This window comes from Pleurodeles waltl, chromosome 1_1 (genome assembly GCF_031143425.1).
Source record: "Pleurodeles waltl isolate 20211129_DDA chromosome 1_1, aPleWal1.hap1.20221129, whole genome shotgun sequence".
In the NCBI taxonomy this organism is placed as follows: Eukaryota; Metazoa; Chordata; class Amphibia; order Caudata; family Salamandridae; genus Pleurodeles; species Pleurodeles waltl.
In genome coordinates, this window is record NC_090436.1 from 431,919,994 (window position 1) to 431,946,668 (window position 26,675).

At 42.9% G+C, this 26,675-nt stretch overlaps 1 protein-coding gene across 2 annotated transcripts in view; it reads right to left on the bottom strand.

Moving 5' to 3' along the window:
- The window catches only part of PTCD2 (pentatricopeptide repeat domain 2), a 256,012-nt gene that overhangs the window by 227,690 nt on the left and 1,647 nt on the right, over positions 1–26,675 (bottom strand). For both annotated transcript variants that reach the window (XM_069224151.1, XM_069224144.1), the window contains exon 2: positions 6,137–6,229. In XM_069224151.1, the coding sequence (XP_069080252.1) occupies positions 6,137–6,229 (93 nt within the window). The remainder of the gene's footprint in view (positions 1–6,136; positions 6,230–26,675) is intronic.

Here is a 26,675-nt window from a genome sequence, read left to right on the forward strand (position 1 = left end):
CTCTGCGGTGAGTAAAGGGATACCTACTGGTTTTTCCCAAAGAAAGTAGGGGGACGCCTGAGGATGTTTGTAGATAAATAGAGGTGTATGACAGGAGATTCATGGGTATGAAAAACTATCCAGGGGTTCAAGAAAGAGTTTGTGGAAATTCTAGTTCAGGAAAAAGAACCAAGAGAATTGAGCATCACACAAGATCAAAAGCTACTGGTCGATGAAGCAATAGAAGCAATGTTTCCGAAGGGTGCTGTACGTCCTGTAGAACACTGAAAGGCTTTGCAAGCACTTTACTTTTGGTAGAAAAAAGGACAAGTGATGGTGACCGGTGATAAACTAAAGGTTTCTGAATTGGTTTCATGTCTACATGCATTTCAAGGTGGAGGAGATCCATCTTCTGAGAGATATGCTACTGACAAAGGATTGGTTAGTAAAGTTGGAACCCAGGGACGCTTACTTTACGGTTCTGATAGAGGAAAGAGGCCAGAGATAATTACAATTCAGATAGAGGAATCAGTTGTCTCACTTTTTATGTCTCCCATTTGGTCTGTCCTCTGCACCATGGTGCTTTACAAAGGTGATGAGGGCTGTGGTAGCTCATTTGAGAGAAAGAGGGTTTTGTTTGAGTGTTTATTTAGACGACATACTGATAATGTCGCAGGATACAGAGGAGTTAGTAGCTCAATTGAAGGAGGCGAAGAGTCTCTTGGAGAGTTTGGGATTTCTGATAAATGAAGAGAAGTCCATGATGTCTCCATCTCAGAGGTTGGAAGTTTTAGGGTCTCTGGGAGATACGGTGGAAGTAATGTTGCCGGAGAAGAAAACAAAGATGATAAATAAAGATGTTTTACAAGTATTGGGGAAGGAATGTCTAACATTGAAAGACTTGGCTGCGATGATAGGATTGTTTCCATTATCAATCCAGGCAATTTTACCAGGATCTTTGCACTATCAAGTTTTGCAGAGGTTGAAAGCAGAAGAATTAAGGAAAGGTTTATGGTATGGCAACAAGGTTGTGCTGAATCAGGAGGCGAAGGAAGTGTTGAGTTGGTGGTTACACAATCTGGAGGCATGGAAGGGCTGGGCAATTTTTGGATGTGTGCCGGATTTTGTGCTGTAAACAGGTGCCAGTCTGACTAGTTGGGGAGCTCGGCTGGGAGACAGGCGGCAGATGATCAGATTTGGAGAGGAGTGAACACACAAATTGTTTGGAAGTGAAAGCGGGACTGTACACATTGAAGAGTTTTAGAGGAGTGTTACAGGAACAGACAGTTCTGATGAGGATGGACAATGTATTGGCAGTGTCTTACATATATTTCTTGGGGGGTGGGGGGAATAAGAACCCGGAGCCTGTCGGGCATTGCAAAGGAGTTGTGTTTTTTTGTTTTTTTTAGGAGCACAACATAAATTTGAGAGCAGAATATTTACCAGGGGAGATTAATTCAATTATGGATTGAAATTTGAGATATCTGACAGATTACAGCAACTGGAAGATGAATCAGGCGTGTTTTGAGAGTAAAGATTGGATTTGGGGTCCTTTAGAAGTGGATCTGTTTGCAAGCAGGTTGACATTTCAGATAAACAAGTATTTCAGTTGGTTACCAGACCCAGGTGCGGCTGCGGTAGATGTTTATCAATAGGACTGGTCGGAAAAGAGGGAATATGCTTTTCCACCTGTTGCAATAATTCAGAGGGTGCTTTTGAAGGTAAGGTGAGGAGAGAGATGTCTGTTAGTGTTAACTCCTTTTTGGGTGTCTCAGGCGTTTTTTCTCACAGTTATGGAATTGGCATGCGAGATTCAGTTGTTGATACAGGCAAAAGAAGGTTTGCTGAAAAATGGAAAAGGGGAAGAATATCCATTAGTTCTGAACAAATCGTTGAACCTTCTTGTTAGGAAGGTGTCAGGAAATCTGGAGCTTACCAAGGACTTTTGAAAGGGCTGCTGAATTATTTGAGGATTCTTGGCCCCCAGGAAGTGGGCAAAGGTACAAAGGAATATGGAACATTTGGGTACGTTAGTGCATGGAAAGGAGTTTGGATCCCGTGGAGGTTCCTGTGGTAGTAGTAGTGAATTTTTGAGTTGAACAATTTGAGAAAGATCAAAGTTATCATACAATTAACTGTTATAGATCAGCGGTTTCAGCAGGTCATGTGCCTGTTGGTGGAAAGTCTGTAGGAAATAATGTTTTGATTTGTAGGAACATGAAGAGTATGACACTTAGGAGACCTCCTAAAGCTAGCACTACTTTAGACCAATTGAGCACATGCAAAAGGTGATGTTGTAGGGCTTTCAACGTGTACAATGATAGCCCCCAGTCTTCTAATGAAATGGCAGATTAACATGAGGAAAAATAAAAAATCGGGATTTCATTGAAGACTCAGAGGCTAGCATTATCTGCCCTCCTCTCCCTCACAGAAAAAAATATATATATATATTGGTATGGTAGGAAAGGACTAATAGGGGAGAACAGTTTTAGGATATTACTAGTTTGAAAAAATAGTTTGTCATGCAGTTATGATTCTTTTGGTACGTTTTATTGCATATTTTGGTTCAGTTTATATTTTCTTGTTCTAGGCTCTCCATCTTGAAGAGGAAAGACAATGGGAGTTTCTGTTACAGACAGAAGTCAAGAATCAGAATTCTTCGCAGTTTTGCTTTTAAAGGAGGAAAAATATTCTATTGCAGTGTTATTTATGGATTGTAAAAATTCCAGTTCTGGGTTGTTTTATTTTTGTGGATGAAATTCTTTAAAGGTGCTGCAGGAGTGGCTATTAAAAGGTTTAAACATAATGCTATCCTCCGTTTCTTTGATGAAATCCTAATTTTCTATTTATGTTAATCTGAGAATCGCCATTCTTGTGACACACAGAAAGAGCGTGTATATGTTTCACTACCCCCATTTCACTGATGCATTATCGTGCTACTTGAATCTCATTTCTCACACGGAGGCTTTAGCCTCCATATACAAGGAACTAAGGCTGTGAAATAAGATATTTCCCAATCCCAAGGGTGATTAGACTGCATCCAACTAAGCTGCAATTTATGCAGACACATACATTTTCTTGCTTTAAGGTATTGGGGATTTTTTGTTGAAATTCTGAAAGGACAACAGAGGCAATCTCGGTCTTTCAAACTCTCTACAGCTGTTGCAGAAATTGATTCTTTTTCAGGAATCAATAATTTTTTTTTTCAAACAAGAGAGGTGATCTGATGTTAATTTCAGGCTCTAACTTGTTGAGACTAGGTGTCTCAAGTTTGAGGCAGTAAGCAGAATGGCCTCCTTTACTGAAGGGCTACACATGTACCCACTGGACCAAGATCATACTCACATTTATCTTAGTGTGAGCATTAAAGAAATGGACGCAGCAAGATATATGAATGAAGTAGCCTTATGCTGATATCTAGGGATCAGTCATCAGTTTAGCCTGTCGGGTGGGAGGTACTTTCTTTTGAGAACCCTTAGGCTGGTAAAAGCTACACCTCAAAATCTTTGACAAAAGTTTCCCAACCAAGCATAAAGGAGTGGTATGGAACACAGTTTTCATACCATGTCGATTTGCCTCAAAGTGTTGAGGTGCCTCTCAGGTTTCAGGGCCCACTGCCATGGTTACAGGAGAAAGGAGAGAAAAGACTGTTTTTTCATATATAATAATATGTAAATTATTCCACATTCATGAAAGTTCTTCATCTGTGGCACATGGCGCTTTCAATATCTGGATCACCACAACTAATGGTACAACGATTTCATTACAGGAAAACTGAAGAAAAAACACAGTAGCCTCCCTTTTGGAGTGGAACATAGTGAAACTCATGCATGTTACAGAAATACTTGTATTGCATCTGCCATATGAGGAACTTAATAAACTCTGTAAAGAGGTAAAACCAGTCTTCTTGGGGTAGGATTTGCTTTGAAGCAAACCTCTAATATTGAAGTACCAGGACACTAGAATGTCAAACGTTGATTATCAACAGAGTCTGACTAACCCCAGGTTTGCTTACCTACATATTTGTAACTATATTCCTTCCCAGCACTGTTACATTGATAGCAAGACGTCACTGGTATGTCATCAAGGGCATTTTTGGTTCAAATATGACCAGCAGTACTGCAGGAGATTATATAAAGAAGTGACGGCTCCCTGAACAAAGAGAACGGAATGAGCTTTGGGTTACTAACTAAAGAGACAATTGCTAACCTTTGCCAACCGTGCTCAAAAAATTACTGTATGAATTGGAGATCTATGTCTATTATCCCTAACCACAGCAAGAACAGTCCGCATGAGTACAGCTTCCATTATCAAAAGATAAATGCAATTGGAGGTCCAATGAAAGGGCATTAGGCTGCGTCACTTTGCCCTACAGCCATTGAGGCATATTGTGGTTCCATCAACGTCAAGGTGCTCCCAACTCTTTGGGACGGGGCTAGAATGCATCAATAAATTACACTTATATTTCAAACTGTGGGCCTCATTATGACTTCAGCGGTCCTTTTCCAGGACTGTGAAGCCGTTGCAGCCAACAAACTGCTAGTGCTGGTGGTCTGTTGACCGCCATATTAGTAGTCTTTGGAGGACTTCCGTCCATTTCTGGGTGGAAGTCCTACTCCGAAGTGGCAGTTGCATCACCCGCACCATCACGGCAGCAGGACTTCTCCTGCTGTATTACAAGGCGTAATAATGCGTGGCGGAGTCCTGATGGTGGGGTGGTGCTGGCAGTGCAAGACCGGCAGGACCTGTGGGTGCGTGTCTGCGGAGGGAAGTGGTGAATGCGTGCGTGTATGCGAGTGAATGTGTGTGCGTGTATGTGCATTTGTATGGGGGTGTCTGTGAGCATGTTTGCGAGGGGGGGGGTCTGTGAGCATGTTTGCGAGGGAGGGTGGGTGTCTGAGCATGTATGCAAGTTAGTGGGGGTGTCTGTGTGCATGTATGCCTATGCTGAGGGGCGTGTATGTGAATGCATGCATGCGTGAAGGGGAGGGGGGGTGTTTGTTGGTGTGTGGACAGGTGGGAGGGGGACGAGTGGGAACATGTGTGCATGTGTGTGCCGGCGACAGGAATGAAGATTCCTGTCGCGGGTGCGTGACCGCCAGGGTTTTCGTGGCGGGGTGACTGCCATGGAAAGCCTGGCGGTTTGCAGCCTAGTAATCCGTCCAGCAGGCTGAGGCCTGCAGCCGGGTTGGAGGTGCTAACCACCGGCCACGGTGGTAGGACCGCACAGGCGGGCCAGGCGGAGTTGTGGAGGCTTGGCATCTGCCAAGCCTCACAACTCGTGATGTGACGGTCCTTACCGGGTCTGCGGTGGAAGGACCGGCAAGGCAGGCGGTCTCATGACTGCCAGCCTCGTAATGAAGCCCTATATGTTTCAATGGGGAGTTTTATTAATATATTAAGTGGCAAAGTATCAAAAGGAATCTAAATCATGGCTTAAATGATTAGGTGTTCCACAGAGTGCTAACACTGTACTATATAGCCATCGCAGAACTCTCTGACATACTTCAAGCACAGAGAAAAGGCCAAATGGGGTGTTCAGGCAGTCACAGCAAAAAAGCAAAAGCACTGTGCAATAGAAGGGATGTGTTGTAAGGCCATACTCCTGCCTACGTGGAACCTGAAGCCCTCCTGGGGACCCCGCCCCAAAAATAAAAATAAAAACACCCACACCCACAACCTGGTTCTAAAGCCAAGTAAGCTACAAGTAACTAAGGAAAATCCTAGATAAAGGTGAGCATTGGTCTGACAGTCTTCTTAGTTTAAATGACCTGACCTGGCTTGCCAGTTCATATGTGGTGGAAGTAGCCAATGTGGAGGTAGTGGAAATTAAGAGAACTGGGCTCATTCGAGGTCAATGTTCTTATGGAAGGTAAGTGTGCAGGTTAGCCCATCTCTGGTCTTTGCATAAGCTTCAGTTGCCACCCTTTGTTAAAAGAGTACTTCAGTGTTACCTGAAAAAAATACCACCTTAATGAGTGTCTAGGCTATTGTTGTGAGCAAGTCAGAAAAGGAATAAGTGCTGTGTGTGGGGGTATTGTACTGAATAACTGGAGAACAAGTGGGGAAAAGAATGATTTTGATATATATTTTATTGAAGGCTGGTCTTTGAATGAGCAAAAGGTAATAATGTTTCAAGAAAGTAAAATATGCTTACCTTTGTTACCATAAATTTGATAGGCAATTGCTACTTTCTTCTCTTGAAATTCTTGCAGCCGTAGGACGTCATCTGTCAGTAGGTACCGGTTTGCTGGAAGATAAAAAACAGAGACACGAATGAGATGCATGGGAGTGGTTGCAATGTTTGCAAATTATACATGGAAGTTTATGATTCAAACAATTATGATTTTGTAATGTGAATAAGACCCCTTTATCTCAATGCTAAACTACAGTTCCGCCAAATTCTGGAGTGCATGCAGAAACATGTTGTTCACCAATGTTAAGTGTTACATTAAAACTCACATACTCAAGGGGGCATGGTGTAGCGCCAGACAAAGACGGCTGTGACAGCTGAGAGCTCCACACTGTGGTGGGGGTGGGGAGGGAGGGGATAATCAGTGTACATCCTCTGAATAACTACCTCTGATGATGATCAAATCACAGCTAATCAGTGAGTTGATAGTCCAATACTCCAAGGGAAAAAAGCTGGAAATAAAACTACACCATAATATTTAGCCGATGAACTCAGAACTCTCAAGTTAACACACGATTGTGGCTAAGTGAGGCACTCCTGATCGCCCCACTATCCTTCCCGCAGCTGAAAAGCATGCCATGAGCTCCGTTCGATTGGAACCAAGCATCATCTGCTTTAACAGCCTAGCAAAAAAAGACCTAGCACAGTCTGACAAGGTAATGCTCACCATGCCATGCTGTAGGTCTAACAAGGTGCCTAGCTGATAACAAACAATGTCGGTACTGACTGATCGTGTGTGCTCAGCTGGTCCGCCAGCGCTCACCAATCGCAAGATCTCCTTGGTGGATGCCAGATACTGTGGTGCAATAGAACAGGCAAGCTGATGCACAAAGTCAAATTCAGTGACCAATGTTGCATGTGCCACGTGACAGACCCAATTTAGTACCCATCATCCAAGTTGAAGAATATTAAGATGGCATTTAGGCACAAAAAAGACCAACGAACACCAATGCCCCTCCAAACTTAAAAATGCGCTGACTACAACTCATCATCCTCAGATACGGGTATGAGCTGTGTTCAAGTTTGATTTACCAAGCAGGCACAACCCAGTTGGCCCCTATAGCTGCTCAAACTCATGCTCCAGCCTACCTGATGACTGCTGATCCTGATGCCAACCAAAACAACTACTCAAGGTCCAGCTTGTACTTCATGCTTGCCCCGAACTTCCACCATATGGGATAATGAGTTTAACTGTCACACTCAGCAAGCAAGTGCAGTTGGTTAAGGCAGTGAAAGCCGTCAGTAACAAAAAACAAACAAAATCGACACAAAACAGCCATAACACAGATGTGTGATCTTAACCAGTATGCACATATGTTAGAGTGGTTAGGTGCATGATGACGCTGAGGGGACTATTATGACTTCGAAGCCTTCACAAACAATTGTACTTGAGGGAGATAGTTCAATCACAGCATATCTGTTTTTTCTCCATTGCAGCATGAACTAAAAATCCTGTGATGCTGAGCGAGCGCCTGCTCGACAGGCAGCTCTGCCAACATCGTGGTGACGGTGGGGCTGGCCTTTCCATTAAATCACCTCTGCCCACATTGCACTGCAGATCATTCCTTAGATTCAGCATTATAGAAGAAAGGTCCTAAACGGACCATGGCAGTGGTAAGGGTGCAACTGAATTATCCTATGCTCAGTTTAGTTCGCTGCTGCCTCGTTGTAGGTTTTTGGATATGGGCGAGCACAACAAATCTCTGTGTCGCCATTCTCAAAGTTAAACTGAGACAGGCAAACTAATACTGGCACCAGTGGTCAAAGAGAGGTGTTATCTACATTCTGTGTATACCGCGCAGTGCGCTTAGGGTGTGGACTTTATTGACTGAGGTTCAGTGTCAGTAGTGGAGCTCATTTGCCTACCTGATTCAATTATCATTTTGGAATGCATGACTTTTGCATTGTTTGCACACTATGGGTAAAATAAATGCTGTTGCAAAATTAATATATATATATATTATATATAGAGAGAGAGAGAGAGAGAGATACATATCATACTGCTTATTGTGCCTTTTTAACGGGTTATCTAGAGTCCTTTTGTTAAGCTCTTTCCCTGTGACGCAAGGCCTTCTAACTTCTATGGTGGGTATGGTGTAGACCAGTGGTTCCCAACCTTTTGACTTCTGTGGACCCCCACTTTATCATTACTGGAACCCAGGGACCCCCACTGAATCATTATTGGAATCCAGGAATCCCCCACTGAGTCATTACTGAAAAGCCAAGGACCCTGGCCTAAACACTTGATGATTTGAACTGCATAACAATACACAAAAAAATACAGAAACAAGCATTCAAACACATACATAAATGACAACAGATTTTAATTTGCAAACAAATATAAACTCAAAAAAAAACAATTTTAATAGGAAGGTTGGAGTTCTTGTAAATTAAGCCACACATCATCCATAAAACGTTCTGTTTGATGCATCTGCACTGCTCCTACAAATCATATTGAGGATACTAATTTAATTTTTAGCCTTCAATTTCTAATTCCTTGACATTTACAGTATGTTTTAAAATTTTCAATTGTACATTTAGCCACTTTATTTATACACCCTTTATTATTCTGTTAATATAAAAATTTCCCAGCAGTTGCAGAGCCCCCTGAGGATGCTTTGCGAAGCCCCAGGTCCATAAGTTGGCAACCATTGGTGTAGACCACTAATACAGCATTTCATGATTAGAGAGGCTATTTCTAATGTTTTGAAAATAATAAGATGATTAATGTTCTCACTTACAATTGTGATATTGCAGCGAAGCATCATTAGTCTGGTCTTGTACTTTTCAGGTAATTAAGGAGGGTTGATATTATTATATATATATTTTCTTCCCAAAAGGTTCACTCAAGGCGTGCTCTGTTTAGTCGGTGCCCACGCCATGAAAGGACCTATTCCCTTAATTAATTATCACACAAACTTGACACTACTGTCAATGACGTGGCACTCACAGGATTCTTAAATCTTCACTTTAATGTGCAGTATAACACCCACAACAAACACCAACGTGTTTCAACCTTCACAGTCTTGAGATATATATATATATATATATATATATATGGGAAATGTCACTTACCCAGTGTACATCTGTTCGTGGCATGAGACGCTGCAGATTCACATGCTGTGCATATCCCGCCATCTAGTGTTGGGCTCGGAGTGTTACAAGTTGTTTTTCTTCGAAGAAGTCTTTTCGAGTCACAAGATCGAGGGACTCCTCCCATTTCGGCTCCATTGCGCATGGGTGTCGACTCCATCTTAGATTGTTTTCCCCGCAGAGGGTGAGGTAGGAGTTGTGTATATAGTAATAATGCCCATGCAATGGAGTAAGTATGTTCACATAATGTGACTAAAAGTATTATATTTACAAATTTACGAGTTTAATTTTGATCAACTTACACCGGCTACAGGAGGTGGGAGGGCGCATGTGAATCTGCAGCATCTCATGCCACGAACAGATGTACACTGGGTAAGTGACATTTTCTGTTCGATGGCATGTGTAGCTGCAGATACACATGCTGTGCATAGACTAGTAAGCAGTTATCTCCCCAAAAGCGGTGGTTTAGCCTGTAGGAGTTGAAGTTGTTTGAAATAAAGTTCTTAGTACTGCTTGTCCTACTGTGGCTTGTTGTGTTGTTAACACATCCACGCAGTAATGTTTAGTGAATGTATGAGGCGTAGACCATGTGGCTGCCTTACAGATTTCTGTCATTGGTATATTTCCTAGAAAGGCCATTGTGGCGCCTTTCTTTCTAGTGGAGTGTGCCTTTGGAGTAATAGGCAGTTCTCTCTTAGCTTTAACATAACAGGTTTGAATACATTTCACTATCCTTCTAGCAATGCCTTGTTTGGATATTGGATTCCCTGTATGGGGTTTTTGGTAAGCTACAAACAATTGTTTTGTTTTGCGAAACTGTTTGGTTCTATCAATGTAGTACATTAGAGCTCTTTTTATGTCTAATGTATGTAATGCTCTTTCAGCTACAGAGTCTGGTTGTGGAAAAAACACTGGGAGTTCCACAGTTTGGTTTAAGTGGAACGGTGATATAACTTTTGGCAAAAATTTGGGATTTGTACGTAGAACCACTTTATGTTTGTGTATTTGTATAAAGGGTTCCTGTATGGTAAAGGCTTGTATTTCACTTACTCTTCTGAGAGATGTGATAACTTGGAAAGTAGCCTTCCTAATAGCTAAGTATTGCATTTCACAAGAGTGCATGGGTTCGAATGGTTGACCCATGAGTCTCGTTAATACAATATTGAGGTTCCAAGAAGGAACTGGTGGTGTTCTCCGTGGAATGATCCTTTTTAGACCCTCCATAAAAGCTTTTATGACTGGGATTTTAAATAGCGAAGTTGAATGTGTAATTTGCAGATAAGCTGAAATTGCTGTGAGATGTATTTTAATGGATGAAAAAGCTAACTTAGATTTTTGTAAGTGGCGTAAGTAGCTTACAGTGTGTGTAGCGGACGCGTGTAATGGTTGAATTTGATTATTATGACAGTAATAAACAAATCGTTTCCATTTATTTGCGTAGCAATGTCTTGTAGTAGGTTTTCTAGCCTGTTTGATGACCTCCATACATTCCTGTGTGAGGTTTAGATGTCCGAATTCTAAGACTTCAGGAGCCAGATTGCTAGATTGGCGATGCTGGATTCGGGTGTCTGATCTGCTGTTCGTGTTGAGTTAAAAGATCTGGTCTGTTTGGTAGTTTGATATGAGGCACTACTGACAGGTCTAGTAGTGTTGTGTACCAAGGTTGTCGTGCCCAAGTTGGTGCTATTAGTATTAGTTTGAGTTTGTTTTGACTCAGTTTGTTTACTAGATACGGAATGAGTGGGAGAGGGGGAAAAGCGTAAGCAAATATCCCTGACCAACTCATCCATAACGCATTGCCCTTGGAGTGAGGCTGTGGGTACCTGGATGCGAAGTTTTGGCATTTTGCGTTTTCTCTTGTTGCGAATAGGTCTATTTGCGGTGTTCCCCAGTTTTTGAAGTAGGTTTGTAGTATCTGGGGATGAATCTCCCATTCGTGGATCTGTTGGTGATCTCGACTGTGAGTGTCTGCCAACTGGTTTTGAATTCCTGGCATGTATTGCGCTATTAGGTGAATGTGATTGTGATTCGCCCAATGCCAAATTTTTTGTGCCAAGAGGCACAGTTGTGATGAGTGTGTGCCTCCCTGTTTGTTTAAGTAATACATTGTTGTCATGTTGTCTGTTCTGACAAGAATATGTTTGTGGGCTATTAGCGGTTGAAATGCTTTCAACGCTAGAAACACTGCTAGTAGTTCTAGCTGATTTATGTGAAGTTGTTTCTGCTGAGTGTCCCATTGTCCCTGGATGCTGTGTTGGTTGAGGTGTGCTCCCCACCCTACCATAGAAGCATCTGTTGTGATCACATATTGAGGCACTGGGTCCTGGAAAAGCCACCCTTGATTTAAATTTATATGATTCCACCATTGTAGCGAGGTGTGTGTTTGGCGGTCTATCAACACTAGATCTTGTAGTTGACCCTGTGCTTGTGTCCATTGTGTTGCTAGGCACTGTTGTAAGGGCCGCATGTGTAATCTTGCGTTTGGGACAATGGCTATGCATGAGGACATCATGCCTAGTAGTTTCATCACTAATTTGACCTGATACTTCTGGTTTGGGTGCATGCTTTGTATTACGTTTTGGAATGGTTGTACCCTTTGTGGACTTGAAGTGGCAATCCCTTTTTTTGTGTTGATTGTTGCTCCTAAGTAATGTTGTATTTGACACGGCTGTAGGTGTGATTTTTGGTAGTTTAGTGAGAAACCTAGTTTGTGAAGGGTTTCTATGACTTTTTTGTGTGTTGAAAACACTGTTCTTGTGTGCTGGTTTTGATTAACCAATCGTCTAGATACGGGAACACGTGTATGTGCTGTCTTCTGATATGTGCCGCTACTACTGCAAGGCATTTTGTAAATACCCTTGGTGCTGTTGTTATTCCGAATGGTAACACTTTGAACTGGTAATGTACTCCCTGGATTACAAACCGTAAGTATTTCCTGTGTGAAGGATGTATGGGTATATGGAAGTACGCATCTTTGAGATCTAATGTGGTCATGTAGTCTTGTTGTTTGAGCAAGGGGATTACGTCTTGAAGTGTCACCATGTGAAAGTGATCTGATTTGATGTAAAGATTTAGCGTTCTGAGATCCAATATGGGTCTTAGAGTTTTGTCTTTTTTGGGTATGAGAAAGTACAGGGAGTAAACCCCTGTTCCTTTCTGGTGATTGGGTACTAGTTCTATTGCATCTTTTTGTAACAACGCTTGGACTTCTATCTGTAATAGATCCATGTGTTGTTTGGACATGTGTGTTTTTGGAGGCACATGTGGTGGTAATTGTAGGAATTCTATGCAGTAGCCATATTGGATGATGGCTAGGACCCACGAGTCCTTTGTTATTTCCTCCCAATTTTGGTAAAAATGTGTTAGTCTCCCCCCCACTGGTGTTATGTGTTGGGGATTTGTGACACTGAAGTCACTGTTTGTTTTGAGGGGTCTTTGGACTTTGGAACTTCCCTCTAGTCTTAGGGAACTGTCCACCTCTGTATTGTCCCCGAAAGCCTCCTCTCTGATACTGGCTGTGGTATGTGGGCATGGTTTGTGAGGTTGAGGGTTCTGTGGTTTGGCCCCGAAACCCCCCTCTAAATTGTGTCTTCCTAAAAGTGCCTCTGCTCTGTGGGGAGTAGAGCGCGCCCATAGCCTTGGCCGTATCTGTATCTTTTTTCAGCTTCTCGATAGCTGTGTCCACTTCCGGCCCAAACAACTGCTGTCCATTAAAAGGCATATTAAGCACAGCCTGTTGTATTTCGGGCTTGAATCCTGAGGTGCGCAGCCATGCATGTCGCCGAATTGTGACCGCTGTATTTACAGTTCTTGCAGCTGTGTCTGCTGCGTCCATTGCTGAACGTATCTGGTTATTTGAGACACTTTGGCCCTCTTCTATCACTTGTTGTGCACGTTTTTGGAATTCTTTGGGCAGATGTTCAATAAAGTGTTGCATTTCATCCCAGTGGGCTCTGTCATATCTTGACAGCAAAGCCTGTGAATTTGCAATGCGCCCTTGATTGGCTGCTTGTGCTGCCACTCTTTTTCCCGCTGCGTCGAACTTGCAACTTTCTTTGTTGGTGGTGGTGCATCTCCGGAGGTGTGTGAATTCGCCCTTTTGCGTGCTGCGCCTACTACTACTGAGTCCGGTGTCAGTTGCTGCGTGATGTACATAGGGTCGGTTGGTGGAGGCTTGTACTTTTTCTCCACCCTAGGAGTAATGGCCCTGCCTTTTACGGGTTCTTGAAATACTTGCTTTGCGTGTTTCAACATTCCCGGTAGCATCGGAAGACTCTGGTACTGACTATGTGTGGACGACAGAGTATTAAATAAAAAGTCATCTTCGATAGGTTCAGCGTGCAGTGTCACGTTGTGAAAAGCAGCTGCTCTGGACACCACCTGTGTGTAAGCAGTACTGTCTTCAGGTGGTGATGGTCTTGCTGGGTAACAGTCGGGACTGTTATCTGACACAGGCGCATCATAAAGATCCCGTCCATCTGGGTCATCTTGGCTCATGCCTGTGTGCATTGGAGACTGCACCATAGGTGGGCTAGCAATTGGTGATGATTGCGGTGAGCGTTGTGGTGATGGTGGCGGAGTTACTTGTTTTGCCACCTTTGTTTGTGGTTGTTTATCCTTCTCTTGGAAAGCCAGTTTCCTTTTCATCCTTATAGGAGGGAGAGTTTTTATCTTCCCTGTCTCCTTTTGGATATGGAGCCTTCTCTGTGTATAATCTGGCTCCCCTGCTTCTAGCTCTTGCCCGAATTTATGGCTTTGCATTTGTGTGGAAAGCCCTTGTTCCTCAGTGTAGGAACTTGTTTTCGGCTCCGAAGCCGGATGTTTCGGTATCGAAACCTTTTCAACCGTCTTTTTCGGCTCCGAAGCCACTTTTTTGAGTTCGGTGCCGGTATCTCGATGTCGAGATTGTTCTGACCCAGTGTCTCGGGGCTGAGTCTTTTCTGCGCCGGTATCTCGACCGGAGTCGGATGACTTCGACACATGTGTGCCCTTTTTCGGTGCCGATGGACAGTCACCGATTTTTTGGGTTAAGCCATGGCCTGCCGGCGGTGGCGTCCCCTGGGCTTTGATGATTTTTACATGAGTTTTGGCCAGGGCTGTTTTACTCACGGTTTTCGGCGTCTGTTCTGTTTCGGCCTCGTCCGAGTCAGCAATGGAGAACGTTTCTTCTTCCTCCAAGTCGTGGTGTTCTGATGGCGCCGACGCCATTTGAAGCCTTCTCGCTCTCCGGTCCCTCAGCATTTTCCTCGACCGAAACGCTTGACAGGCCTCACAGGTATCCTCTTTGTGTTCGGGAGACAAACACAAATTACAGACCAAATGTTGATCTGTGTAAGGATACTTGTTGTGGCATTCGGGGCAGAAGCGGAATGGGGTCCGTTCCATTAGTCTTGTAGACGCACGTGGTCGGGGAATCGAAACCCTGAAGGGCCACCGAAGCTCTTCAAAATTCGGTATTGATCTGCGTTAACTAACCCGATACCGACGGCAAACAATACCGTCGAATTTTTCCGATATCTAACTAACTTTCCGAACCGAAACACGGAGCGAAGAGGATCACGTCCGAACCCGATGGTGGAAAGAAAACAATCTAAGATGGAGTCGACGCCCATGCGCAATGGAGCCGAAATGGGAGGAGTCCCTCGATCTCGTGACTCGAAAAGACTTCTTCGAAGAAAAACAACTTGTAACACTCCGAGCCCAACACTAGATGGCGGGATCTGCACAGCATGTGTATCTGCAGGTACACATGCCATCGAACACACACATATATATATATATATATATATATATATATATATATATATATATATATATATATGAGAGAGAGAAGGAAATTTCATACTTGCTTTGTTTTTTCAGGTCTCCTTCCCACACCTTTCCTTTCCCTTCCCACACCTTTCCCTCACTTGATCACCACAATATTCTGTCTGCGCTATTATAGCTTTACAGAATTGAGGCTGTTGAGAAGTGGACATTTTTGGGCCTCAAATCGATCCTGAGTATGTGTCTGGCTGAAAGTAATGAGTGATCTTTCAGGGGAGGGAGGAGTGGATAAAGTCAAGCAAAGCTTGCAAGCGTGCTAAATGGATAGGAGGATTACTGGTGCCATTATCTGCTGCTAATACAGATTCCTGCATCTCTATATTTCCTCACAATGTGACTCATCACATGTGACTAACATTCCTGCCCATGCGCATACTGCAACTGTGAAACATTGGATTAATATTTGGGGCTGGTGACTGCCCACTTTCAAGAATAATTACAACTCTTGGTAAGGTTAACACTCCAGGTTACTAAATTAACCTGAAGTGAACCCTCTGATAGCTATGGCACAGAGCAGGCAGGCTTAACTCAGGGCAATATGTGAATTAAGTATGCAGTACCAAAACAGTAATAAAGTAAAAATGCCAAATGATAATCCCAAACCGAATTAGAATTGCAGAGTACAAGCCAACAAACAAATTGATACCAAAATGTCAGAAATCCAATAAGAGGACCCAGAGAAGTGCGTTTCTAAACATTTAAGGGAAAATAGCATGAAGGAGCACAAAGCGCTAATGATATTCTATGGCCGTGGCAGACGGGGACATAGCCACTATTTCAGGCTGCCTGTGATTAACTGAAGGCCAGACGTTTTTATTTTAGATTAGGTTTATTAAGCAAAAGTAAAATTATTACAAATCATTCAATGTCAAGGAATCACTGCTAGTAAAAGTACACATCTATTAAAACTTAAAAATGTCCAAACATCAGTCAGTTGCCACTCAGCGCCACTGATGTCCCTGCAAAGTGGATGTAATAAATGCAAGAACACAGTTATGTCCTCCATCATGCAGCTCCAAGGGGGTACCCCTTAGCTGCATAATCCCAAACACTTGTGCCTGAACTGGGAAACAGCACAGCCCCCTCCTCCCGCCACACACCTAAATGAAATCTGCAACCAACAGCACTAGAAGACCCCTCATTTCGGTCCTGGCTAAAGATGGCAATAGAAGAATTTTTCTTACCTTAATGCGAATATGACTTTGTCCCGTCTACTAGAATAGAATGTTTTAAAGTGGTTATTAGGAGCCATTGCTTAAGATATACGTGAAACGCAAGCTGGACACTCGATAGGGAAATCTCCTGCATCGAACAGGACCTGCCAGGCCTACAGTCGTAAGCTATTCTGATCATGGAACACAGGGAGAGACTCCCTAGAACGCTTGCAATGTCTCAACTATGCCGCAAACACAGCCAAGCTGAACCAGACAAAGCAGGCTCACTTCTAGCATGGCTTATTTGCCAAAAGCACACTAGGCACCTCATACTGGTTATTTGCTCATCCACAGGCACCCTTCTCCACACACACAGGGCGATCCACACCAAAATGACGGGACTACACCTTCATGTATATCTCATCAGCGCTTGCCAGTCCAGACATCATTGACTCCTTTCTTACCTCCACACTTGAGATCCAGAAGTCCATGCGCACCGTAGCCATAGGAAATATCCTAGTACTTGACAGTCTCACGACTGAATTTTATAGAGCATACCTCCCATTTCTGTCCCCCCAACTGGCAAACACTATATGACAAGGCCCTTTAAACTGCCTGCCCCCCTCGCTTTGTGACGCATTTCTTATTTTCCTACCCAAAGCAGACCATGCTACCCCAGCCTTAGGCTTGTACCGCTCTCTCGCATTACTCAACCCAGATTATAAAATACCAGTCAAAATGTCAGTCGACTGTCTGCCCCCGCCCCCTTAATACCCATGTTTATACACCCAGACCAAAATGGGTTTGTTCCGGCATAAAACACCTCACTAAATTTACAGCGTTTGTTAGGGTTATGGAAAACAGTCTTCAAGTCTGGCCACGCTCTGGATGTTTAGTACTAGATTTGGAAAAGGCATTTGATTTCCTCGAGTAGGAATGTTTATTTGCAGTCCTGCCTTGCTACAGACTGGACCCTGGATTTATCAGCTTGGTGAAACTAGTATATACCCAACCCACTGTAAGGGTTAAAACCGGATTCTAGATATCGGACTCAGTTACAATACAGAGAGACACCCGACAGGGATGCCCTTTGTCACCTCTACTTCTCACTTACATCACTGAACTGTTAGCAGTCGCCCTTCGTACATATTGTCAGGCTTGGGGCATACTAATGGGAAATGGATTACACTCCACATCACTCTATGCCGATGAACTGCTTTTATACCTTTGTGACATACACGAAATCCCCTCAGATTATGCACTCATATTCCACTGGTTTGCCACAAACTCTGGACTCAAAGTGAACTGAACAAAATCATGTCTTTACTCCTTTGGTATCACTGTCCCAGATTCTACTTACCACCTTGGTAGTGCTCACCTAACTTGGCAGCCAGTGACATTCCAATACTTGGGTATCCGCATTTACCGTGACCCTGTTGACCTGTTCGAAGGTAATCTCACCCGCAAAGTGTCCTCAACACGAGCTCAATCAGCCTTTTGGAAATCACTTATACTTTTGGTTGCCGGGCATGTGGCCCTTGTCAAGATGGTCATGCTGCCTTGCCTGTTATATTATTTTGCAAACCTTGCCCTGTATATCTTGAAACCCTTTTCCGTACACTGGACAAACTCACAACAGACCTAATCTGGCATAGCACGAGATGCTGGGCAGCGATTCACAAACTACAATTACTGACTGCAGATGGGGGACTCAGAGTTCCAAAAATGAGCACTACTACCTAGCCTCACAATTGAAATGGATGGCAGGATTACATTTATCAGACTCCACCACAACACCACCAGCTTGAAGTCAACTACACATTCTACATTTGTTTCATCCCTGCGGCAGATGATCAGCTCTGTCTCCTGCAATACTCCACATGGCACATCGGTGTTTTAAACGTAGTCTCATAATTACCCAAACTGTCCAGCCCTATGCCCCTGCGCTGCCGCTACTGGGCACCCCTCGGGGTGCTCATATCACCTCAGCAAGGAGCTTGTCATCTGACACAAAATAGGTCTACATACGTTAAGGGGCCTTTATCGCATTGGCTCCCCTGTACTGTTGGAAACCCTAATGACAGAGGAAGGACTCCTGCCTGGCCACTTCCTTCTTCATAAATCCAAAATTGTAACACTTGACACATGCTGGGGTGGCATGCAACAAAAACGCTCAATGCACCTTACCACCCAATACCTTCATGTCATGGGTATGGGCCGCCGCCTGATATGTTAGTTTGCTGAATCACTACGCTTCACTGACCCCATCGCGCTCTTGCTGGGAAGCAGACCTAGGCCGCCCCTGCATGAAGGCAGAATGGAAGGTCATAGTGGAATATCCTTCCCGTGCATCACGCAACTCATGGTTCCGCCTTATACATTGTTAAATACTACATAAGGCATACCTTACGCCAGAAAAAACAAACAAACAATTATTTTTATTGCACTGATGCTGCCTGTCCCCGCACCACCCTTCCTAATGTTGGTCAAATACACATGCTAAGGGACTGCTCCCTCCCCAACCCCCCCTTTCACCACTACTGGCTGGGCGTAACCTCAAATCGGGCAGACTGCACAGAGAGAACAGTACTCCATATATGGAAGCCCTATTTACTGGGTCTCATTCACAGAGATAAGAAGCTCAGAGGCACCATGTGGTTTATAGATTTGGGACTCCTTCCTGCTAAATGCTTAATCACCCGAGGGTACCCTACCTGCTTGGCAGCTTTCCATGCAGAAATGGGCCAGAGCAGAGGGTGCTGCATTGCGCAGGGAGGTCACACAGGCCTACGTAAATACCCACTTGCTGCCAGCTGGGATGCTATCCAGGCTGACTTCCAAGCAGATTCAGTGCCTACACCACTGTAGAAATCTCCAGCACCCACATGTCCGGCGCACACGACACCCCTTCCAATTCCTAAGAGACTGTCAGAAACACCAGCCGCCCTACTCTGAGAACGTTGCACCTGAATACAGTATAGGTTAATGCACCCTTTCACCAAACTGTTCCACTGTACTGGTGAAAAAACACTTCTCCCACATTTGTCAAGCAATGTCTCAGACCTCATTGTTGCTGCTCCGTAACTGGGGATGTTCCCCTCCCACCCATCTTACCTTTTGTTGTCTCCGTTTCTATATCAAGTCCATTGAATCATCTGCACCTAGTACTGGTGCCTTTTGTTGATGCAATTGTACACAGCAAAAAGAATGTGCTTGTTTCGTATAACTATAATGTGTTTTGGGTGTACATATAGAAATGAAATCAATAAAAATATTCAAACACCAAAAAAATCAAGGGGCAATCCTCACAAAATCTTTCTCAGTCCAACTAAATACCAATATCTAACATTATTGATATAGAACAAGACCACAGTATAACTAGCCTGAAATGCAAAAATCATGGCTGACGATAAGGGAAAGGATCCCAAGGAAGCAGGAGAACAAACAAATGGTGTGTCAGAACAGAACAAAATTATAACCCCTGATGCCTAAATCCGCCGTCAAAGGGAAATCAGGTCTCAATGCCATAATGTATCTGATGCTACAACAATTATCAACTCTACATGACCTTGCTCAAAGCACTAACACCAACACGGAGTTGCTGCAAACTGCAATGATGGGTCCGAGAAATTACTTCAAAAACCTCTCTACTGGGTTCAAGTAATAGAAACTAAATTAAGCAAAGTAAGAGATGAAAAACATGGACTGTAGTGAAGGTCATACTTCATGGCCAAGAGAACTGGTTTCCTTCAGAAAGAAATTACAGAACTAGAGCTGGCATAGTGTCCTCCATAACTGTACACTAGGCATAAAATACCATGTCGATAAAACACCAAACATACTGTTAGCCAGCAATTGGCACCTACAGAATAATGCCAAATGATAAGTCAACCACTACATAAGTTGTCACCAGTTATACCTGAACTAGGTCATCAGAGGAAAATCCAATGCAAATAAGCAAGTCAAACATCTTTCTGAAGAGTAGAGCATAACACAGTTCATGTACATGGATCCATTAGTTAGCCAAGTTGAACTGACAGTACTCGGATGTAAAAACATGAGCCAATGCAAACCAACACACTTGTGTGACCATCGAAGTCCGCCTGAGTTTTTGTAGTGGTTAGAAGCAGTGACTGGTGGACAGTCATTGAGGTAATCTGAAATGGAGAGCACGAGGTGACTGCATTGCTGATACCACAAATGTCATGCTACTCTCCAAATCAAATCTAAAGCCTTTTCTCAAAGAAGGATCTTCAATTTGACTAGATAGAACACTGCTTATTTCACCCAGAAATGGTGCAAAAGTGTCTTTACAGAATTGAAGCACCTCTTATTGCATTGTTATGGAAGGCTGAAGTCAGGATAAACTTTTCCAGCTTAATGAATGGGGTGATTCTGGCAGCATGGAGCTCAACATTACAATTATGATAATTCAAAATATTTGCCTCTGTAGGCCTTGGAAACTCCGCAGTTCACGCACCAGTGACTCAACAAATGGTTCCATCTGGTCCTTCTCCCTCATTTGTAGAACCTTCAGGGAGCTGATATTGCAGTTTTGCGCTTACCCTTCTTGGTCTTTAGTGCCAATGTGAGCACTGAACCTTTGGCTTTAGCAAGATCAGGGTATTCTCGGTTATAAAGATATACAACTCTCCCTCAGTCATCCTGCCAATAACTGAGTCCAAAAAGTCATACAGGATGTCGAGCTTAATAGCAACAGTGTACATTTTTGAAGATCTCATATGCCCATATTTTTCACCTCCACCAGAATCGGAGCAAACAGCAGACACTCATCCTTCACTGACCGGCCCCCCACATGTGCTAAGAAGCCAGTATTTCAAGGTTGTTTCCAGGTTGATGGGCAGTCACTTTAAAGAAGGAAAACTCCTTCTTTTTATAGTTGGGCTCCCCATTGCAGATGTGGCAGTGATTCCACAGCTCTGCAAAGGTTGCAAAAGTTGTTTATTCTCGAGGAAAACTAAACTATAGGAATAAAAGGCAGGTTTTGGAGCTACTCAGAAACAAAATATGCAAAGAGCAGTATATTGTGTGACCCTAACTTGCTGTGAGTTCTAAATGCCACTAAACGTTACTCAATTTAAGTATATTTTGTAATAAAATGTTTTACAGTCTACTACACACCTCCACAGTTCATAAAAATGTATCTGAAGCACACATTGCAGATTTGTTTTGGACTTCGGTTTTGTATATCATATCAGTATTTTGTAGGATGAAACTCTGCTATGCAGGCAGTCTTGGATACCTTGCAACTGTGCCTGTTTAACTCTAGTGTCCCAATCAGAGGTGTGGAGTTTTATTTAAAAAATCTATTTGTCCAAGGACAAGATTATTCAGAAATCTACTTGTTTTATGTAGAAATCCACCTATCCCTTTTGGGGTCATGCAGTAAAGTTGTACATTTTGTTGGCGTCATCACAACTCTGATAATAGCCTCTATGATTATTCCATGGCTCATATTTTATCAGGGCTTGGATTCTAGAAAGGCTGTGATTTTGCCATCTTTCCACAAATCTACATACAGGGCATGGGACTGGGCAAGAATTGGTAGCTGGGTTGGAAAACCTTAGGAGTCTCTGCACACAACTTACATGTTTAAGCGTATTCACCAACTTTTCTCTAATCTCTTCCCTCATTGTAATGTTTGAAAAATTACTCCTGACACAGGCATGTGTAAAACGTTCGTAATGGGGGAAAAAAAGGGGCGCAAGGAAATTGAATTTGCAATTACATCAGATTTTTGCACTGTGAACTTATACATGTATATGCTCAAACAAAAGTGGAATGTAGAAAAACTTACGAGGAGTACTTTTTCCAGGCCTAATACTTTGAATGCTCACAAACTCCTGAAAATCATAAATGTGCACTGTTGGACCTGGCCCTCCCTGCAGGGTCATCCCCAAATGTTTTGCTTTCCACCTCCTATTTTTGCTGAATTCATTTTTGTTGGCGTTAGGACTCTGTGGACTTTATCACTGCTAACTAGCCCCAGTGCTTAAATGCTTGGGCTTTGTGCTTACAACATGGCAACATTGGCTTATACTCAATTGGCATATGTAATTTGCATACAAGTCCCCAGTAAAGTGATACTACATGTGCCCAGGGCCTGTAAATTAAATGCAACTAGTGGGCCTGCAACACTGATTGTGCCACTCATTTACTTAGTCTTTTAAACATACTTCAGATCTGTCAGTGCAGATCCTGTGTGTGCAATTTTAAACTGCTGTTTCGACTTGGCAAAATGAACCTTTTGCAAGGTTGAAACCTTCCTTTTTAACACATATAAGTCAACCTTAGGGTAGGCTTTGGACAGCCCAGAGGGCAGGGTGCAATGTAGTAAAATAAATTGACATGTACTTTTTAGTTTTATATGTCCTGGTAATGGAAAACTCTCAAAATGTGTTTTTCACTACTGCAAGGCCTATCTCTCTCTCTCACAGGATAATATTGGAATTACCTTATTACATTCTATAAGTGTATTTTCAAACAGGAAGATATAACTGGTTGAGGTTTGGTGTCTCTGGAATTCTTATTTAAAACCCTAACTTATGGCAAAGTCAGATTTTGAATTACCATTCTAAAAATGCCACTTTTAGAAAGTTGGCATTTTCTTGCCCAAGTCGTTTTGTACCTGCAGAATGTCTCTGATTGTGTGACTGGGTATTCCTTATAGACAGCCACACACAATGGGAGCTTAGGTGTGACTGGATGGGATGAGCCATCACTGGCAGGGTGGGAGGGAGGAGCTGGGCTCAGTCTCACTGACACCTGAATAGGCGGTGTTCTGTCTCCCCCATGGGCTTAACGTCCATGCATTGTCACTTTAGCCAGTTTGAAGCCATGCCAGGGGAGGTAGGGAATTCCATGCAATTCATAGACACTGTCTAAAATCCTCTCTCACCTTCCAGACCCAGGGCACCAGGGTATAAAAGAAAGATCTCAGACACCACTACTTCCACACACTTCTGGACCTGTGGACACTCTGCCAGGGAGAAGGACTGCTGTGCTGCTACAAGGACTGCCACTCTGCTGGACTGCTACTCCGAATGAGCTGTTGCCTTGCTGTGCTGTCCGGCTGCCCTCTTCCCTGCAACCCATCTTGAACCAAGGATGCCAGAGTGACTCAAAGGGCTAGTCTCCGGATCTGAGCATCAGGGACATAAAAGGCTCCCCAACAGATCTTGGACCTGTCTTCAGTGAGTTCCTGCCTCTAAGTTAAGCCTGGCTGCTCTGTGCCAAGCTACCAGTGGGGTGAACACAGGTTAATTTGAGGTTCGCTTCTGCCTTACCCTCGCTAGGATTGTGGTTGCTGCTTGACCAGGGCTCACTTCCCAGTCAACCAGTAACTCAAATTCTAACAAGCACAAATGCAAAGATGTATACCTACAGGTGCCCTTTTTTGACTGCCTCTAAAAATTGAGTTGCTTATTTATTTTCAAGCTACCCAGAGAAACTGTACTTAAAGTTGCATTTTTGAACTTGCACAATAGTTTAGGAAACATTTTTTTTCAAATTTCCATTTTCTGTGTATGTTTTGGTTTGCAATAACCAGTCTTGCTTTCATGCTTCTGTGTGTAAGCAGGGAACACTCCAGAAGCTTTATAAGAAAACTCAAATTATTACAATTTCCAAACATGTGTACAAGTTTTTAATTTGAGACTGCTGCTAGAAATTCGAGCTGAGGTCGCTGCTAACTGTATTTCTTTAAGGCACTCATCCTACTAATAGCCTTAGAATTAATGAATCACGTACACAAGTTTGAACAACATACATGTAGATTTGAGTGTTGCCTTTAGTAGCAGACAATTATCTTTGAAATATCCATATCTGGAATTTGAAACTGGTAATCAAAGGGTTTGTGTTGTAGTGGGGTTGGCCCTACTTGTCCAAACATCAAAACGTTTCGCCTTTGACCTTAAACTATATGTCTTGGGGCACTGGGCAATAGAAATGCCACACTCATGCCCTATGAAAACGGGTGTTTCCCACCAGCACAGGAGCAGACTTGGGTTGTCAGTCCCATAGGCCTTCTGGCTACCCATTTATGGTTATGAGGCTTTTGCTACCAACTTTTGCCAACTACTAAAAAACACCTTTGGCTACAGGCTGCCTCTTATCCTTGCAGCAAAGAGATTAGTATCTCGCTCCTACTTTACTACTAATCTCCATCCTTTGCATTTCCCAAGCTGCTTCGAACACTTGCTTGGGACAAGAACCTGGTAAGCTTATACAGACTGCCTGGGCGCTCATCTGAGGACTATGCCGCTCATAAAACATCAGAGGAAGAGATCCTGGGAGCTATCAGCACTAATGAACAGCTCAAATACTGCAGCTAAGGAGAAGTTATACTTTCACCACTCTAGGCCAGCAGTTGCTTGGTGCCAACAGTGCCATGAAAACAAGACAGTAGGGTCTAATGTTGACTAAATGAAATGATCACTGTTGATGAGAATGTGTCACACCATCAACTACGACTCAAAAAAAAAAAAAAAAAAAGACACCGAAATCATGCTACTCCCATCCTGACCCTTACAAAACTTAACAGCGTTTTGGTGACGTACCCTCCACAACAGCACAATGAGTGGATCGATAAAAACAGCTATAACTCCAAATGTACCCAAAGAGTTTTCAGCGCAACGCTGTGACAACCTTCAAATGCACCTACCCTTAAGCATCATTTAAGTGATATAATATTTAACCTGTTTCTACAGACACTTCGAAGCCCTAAAGTCTTAAAACTGTGTAATCTTTACAGCCAACCAACAGCAACTAAACATTAAATCCTAAATCTATCTGTAGGTGTTTTAACCCTGAACAACCTTCTAAGTAGTAAGACCAACAACAACTTGAGCAGAACAATTCCATTAGCATCAATTATTACCACAATCCAATAGGTGAGTGCTAGAGATCTACAAGTGCACTGAAGTGTGCTAAGCACTACAAACTGGAATGCAAAATATATGTTTATTTCACTGGAAAAAAAACATTTAAAGTTATGGTTCTGGCTCAAACATGCAAAACCTCTGAAATTCACCAGTTATGGTTAACAATGCACACAAAACACACTAAAAAGCATGTGCCACCCACCATGTTATTTGAATGATAGCTCTTTTTTGTTTCTGTGCAGTTGGAACTTGGAGTTTTGAACATGAAGGATGGAATAAGTTGTGGTGTTAGCTGTGGGCACCGCTAACCATAGCTGTCAAATTTCAGTAATTTTGCACATTTAATCCAGAACCTTAATTCAGTTTTGAACTGTGTTTGTTTTTCAGTGGATTCCTTTTTTTAACAACATACTTTATTTCCTGCACCCAAACCCTCAAAGGCAGCCAACCCTGCAGCAGATACCTTTTGGCCAGGCCCTACACCCAATCACCCACAGGTAATCAAACCCTGTTGTGTTAAGTGATCATGGAAGACTGAAGCATATGCATCTTAAAAGGCCAAGCACATGAAAAAAGCAGTAATATGACTGGATGACTCTTCCATTTCCAGCTGTTGATATATCGTGTTGAGGTCACGTTTGAAGAAAAACGTTCCACCATTCAGCAGGTGTATCATGTCCATTTTTCAGGGGTTCAAAGTATCAAACTGTCTTTCAAACCTTGAAAACTGTAGTCAGTTCTGAATGTTCACACATGCTGTCATGCGTACCTGAACTAACTGAGTGCATCAAGAAGCCCTTCTACCTCTCCATCTTTAAAGCCCTTGACAACAATGAAAATGTTACAATCCTTGAACCAGCAGGCTCAATGGAGCCCCAAATTGCTCACTAGTGTCCATTGACAAGAGCAAAACACAAAATACGAAAGTAGCTGACGAGGAAGAGAAACAACTGACAGTGAAAAACCAAGGATATCTCAAGCTTTGCCTAGCCATTGTATAGGTTGTTACACATTTGAATTATGTATGTGCGTTAACTTAGAGCTATTACAATTGAAATGATATTGTGCTGTGTTTTAATGTGTTTTTCTGGCTTAGACTAAACCAGGCTCCAGTTAGGCCTCAACTACATCTTTAAAATATGGCAGTTGTTTCATAATGTTCATTGTGCGTTCATATTTCTCAACAAAATGAGCACTGGTTGTTTTGCAATGATTAGCCAGTCTCAAAGAAACCATGGAGAAAGCCAATTTGTTACTTTGAAGGCTCATCCTGTTTGCTTGCTGAAGACTGTACAACCATAAGTCTTTCCCATGGTTTAGTATTACACCTTTGTTTCACCACCTCTAATGACAGTAGGTCAGAAAAGGTTTAATATATTTAGATTAGAGGACAGTGCTAACATGGTGGGTTTATATGACGTTTTAAAATACTGAAAAGCTATTTGCTAAAATAATGATACTTTTGTCCCACCATTGTGACATGCATAGTTTTCCATCAGTTTCTATACTTAAACTGGCTATAAAGCC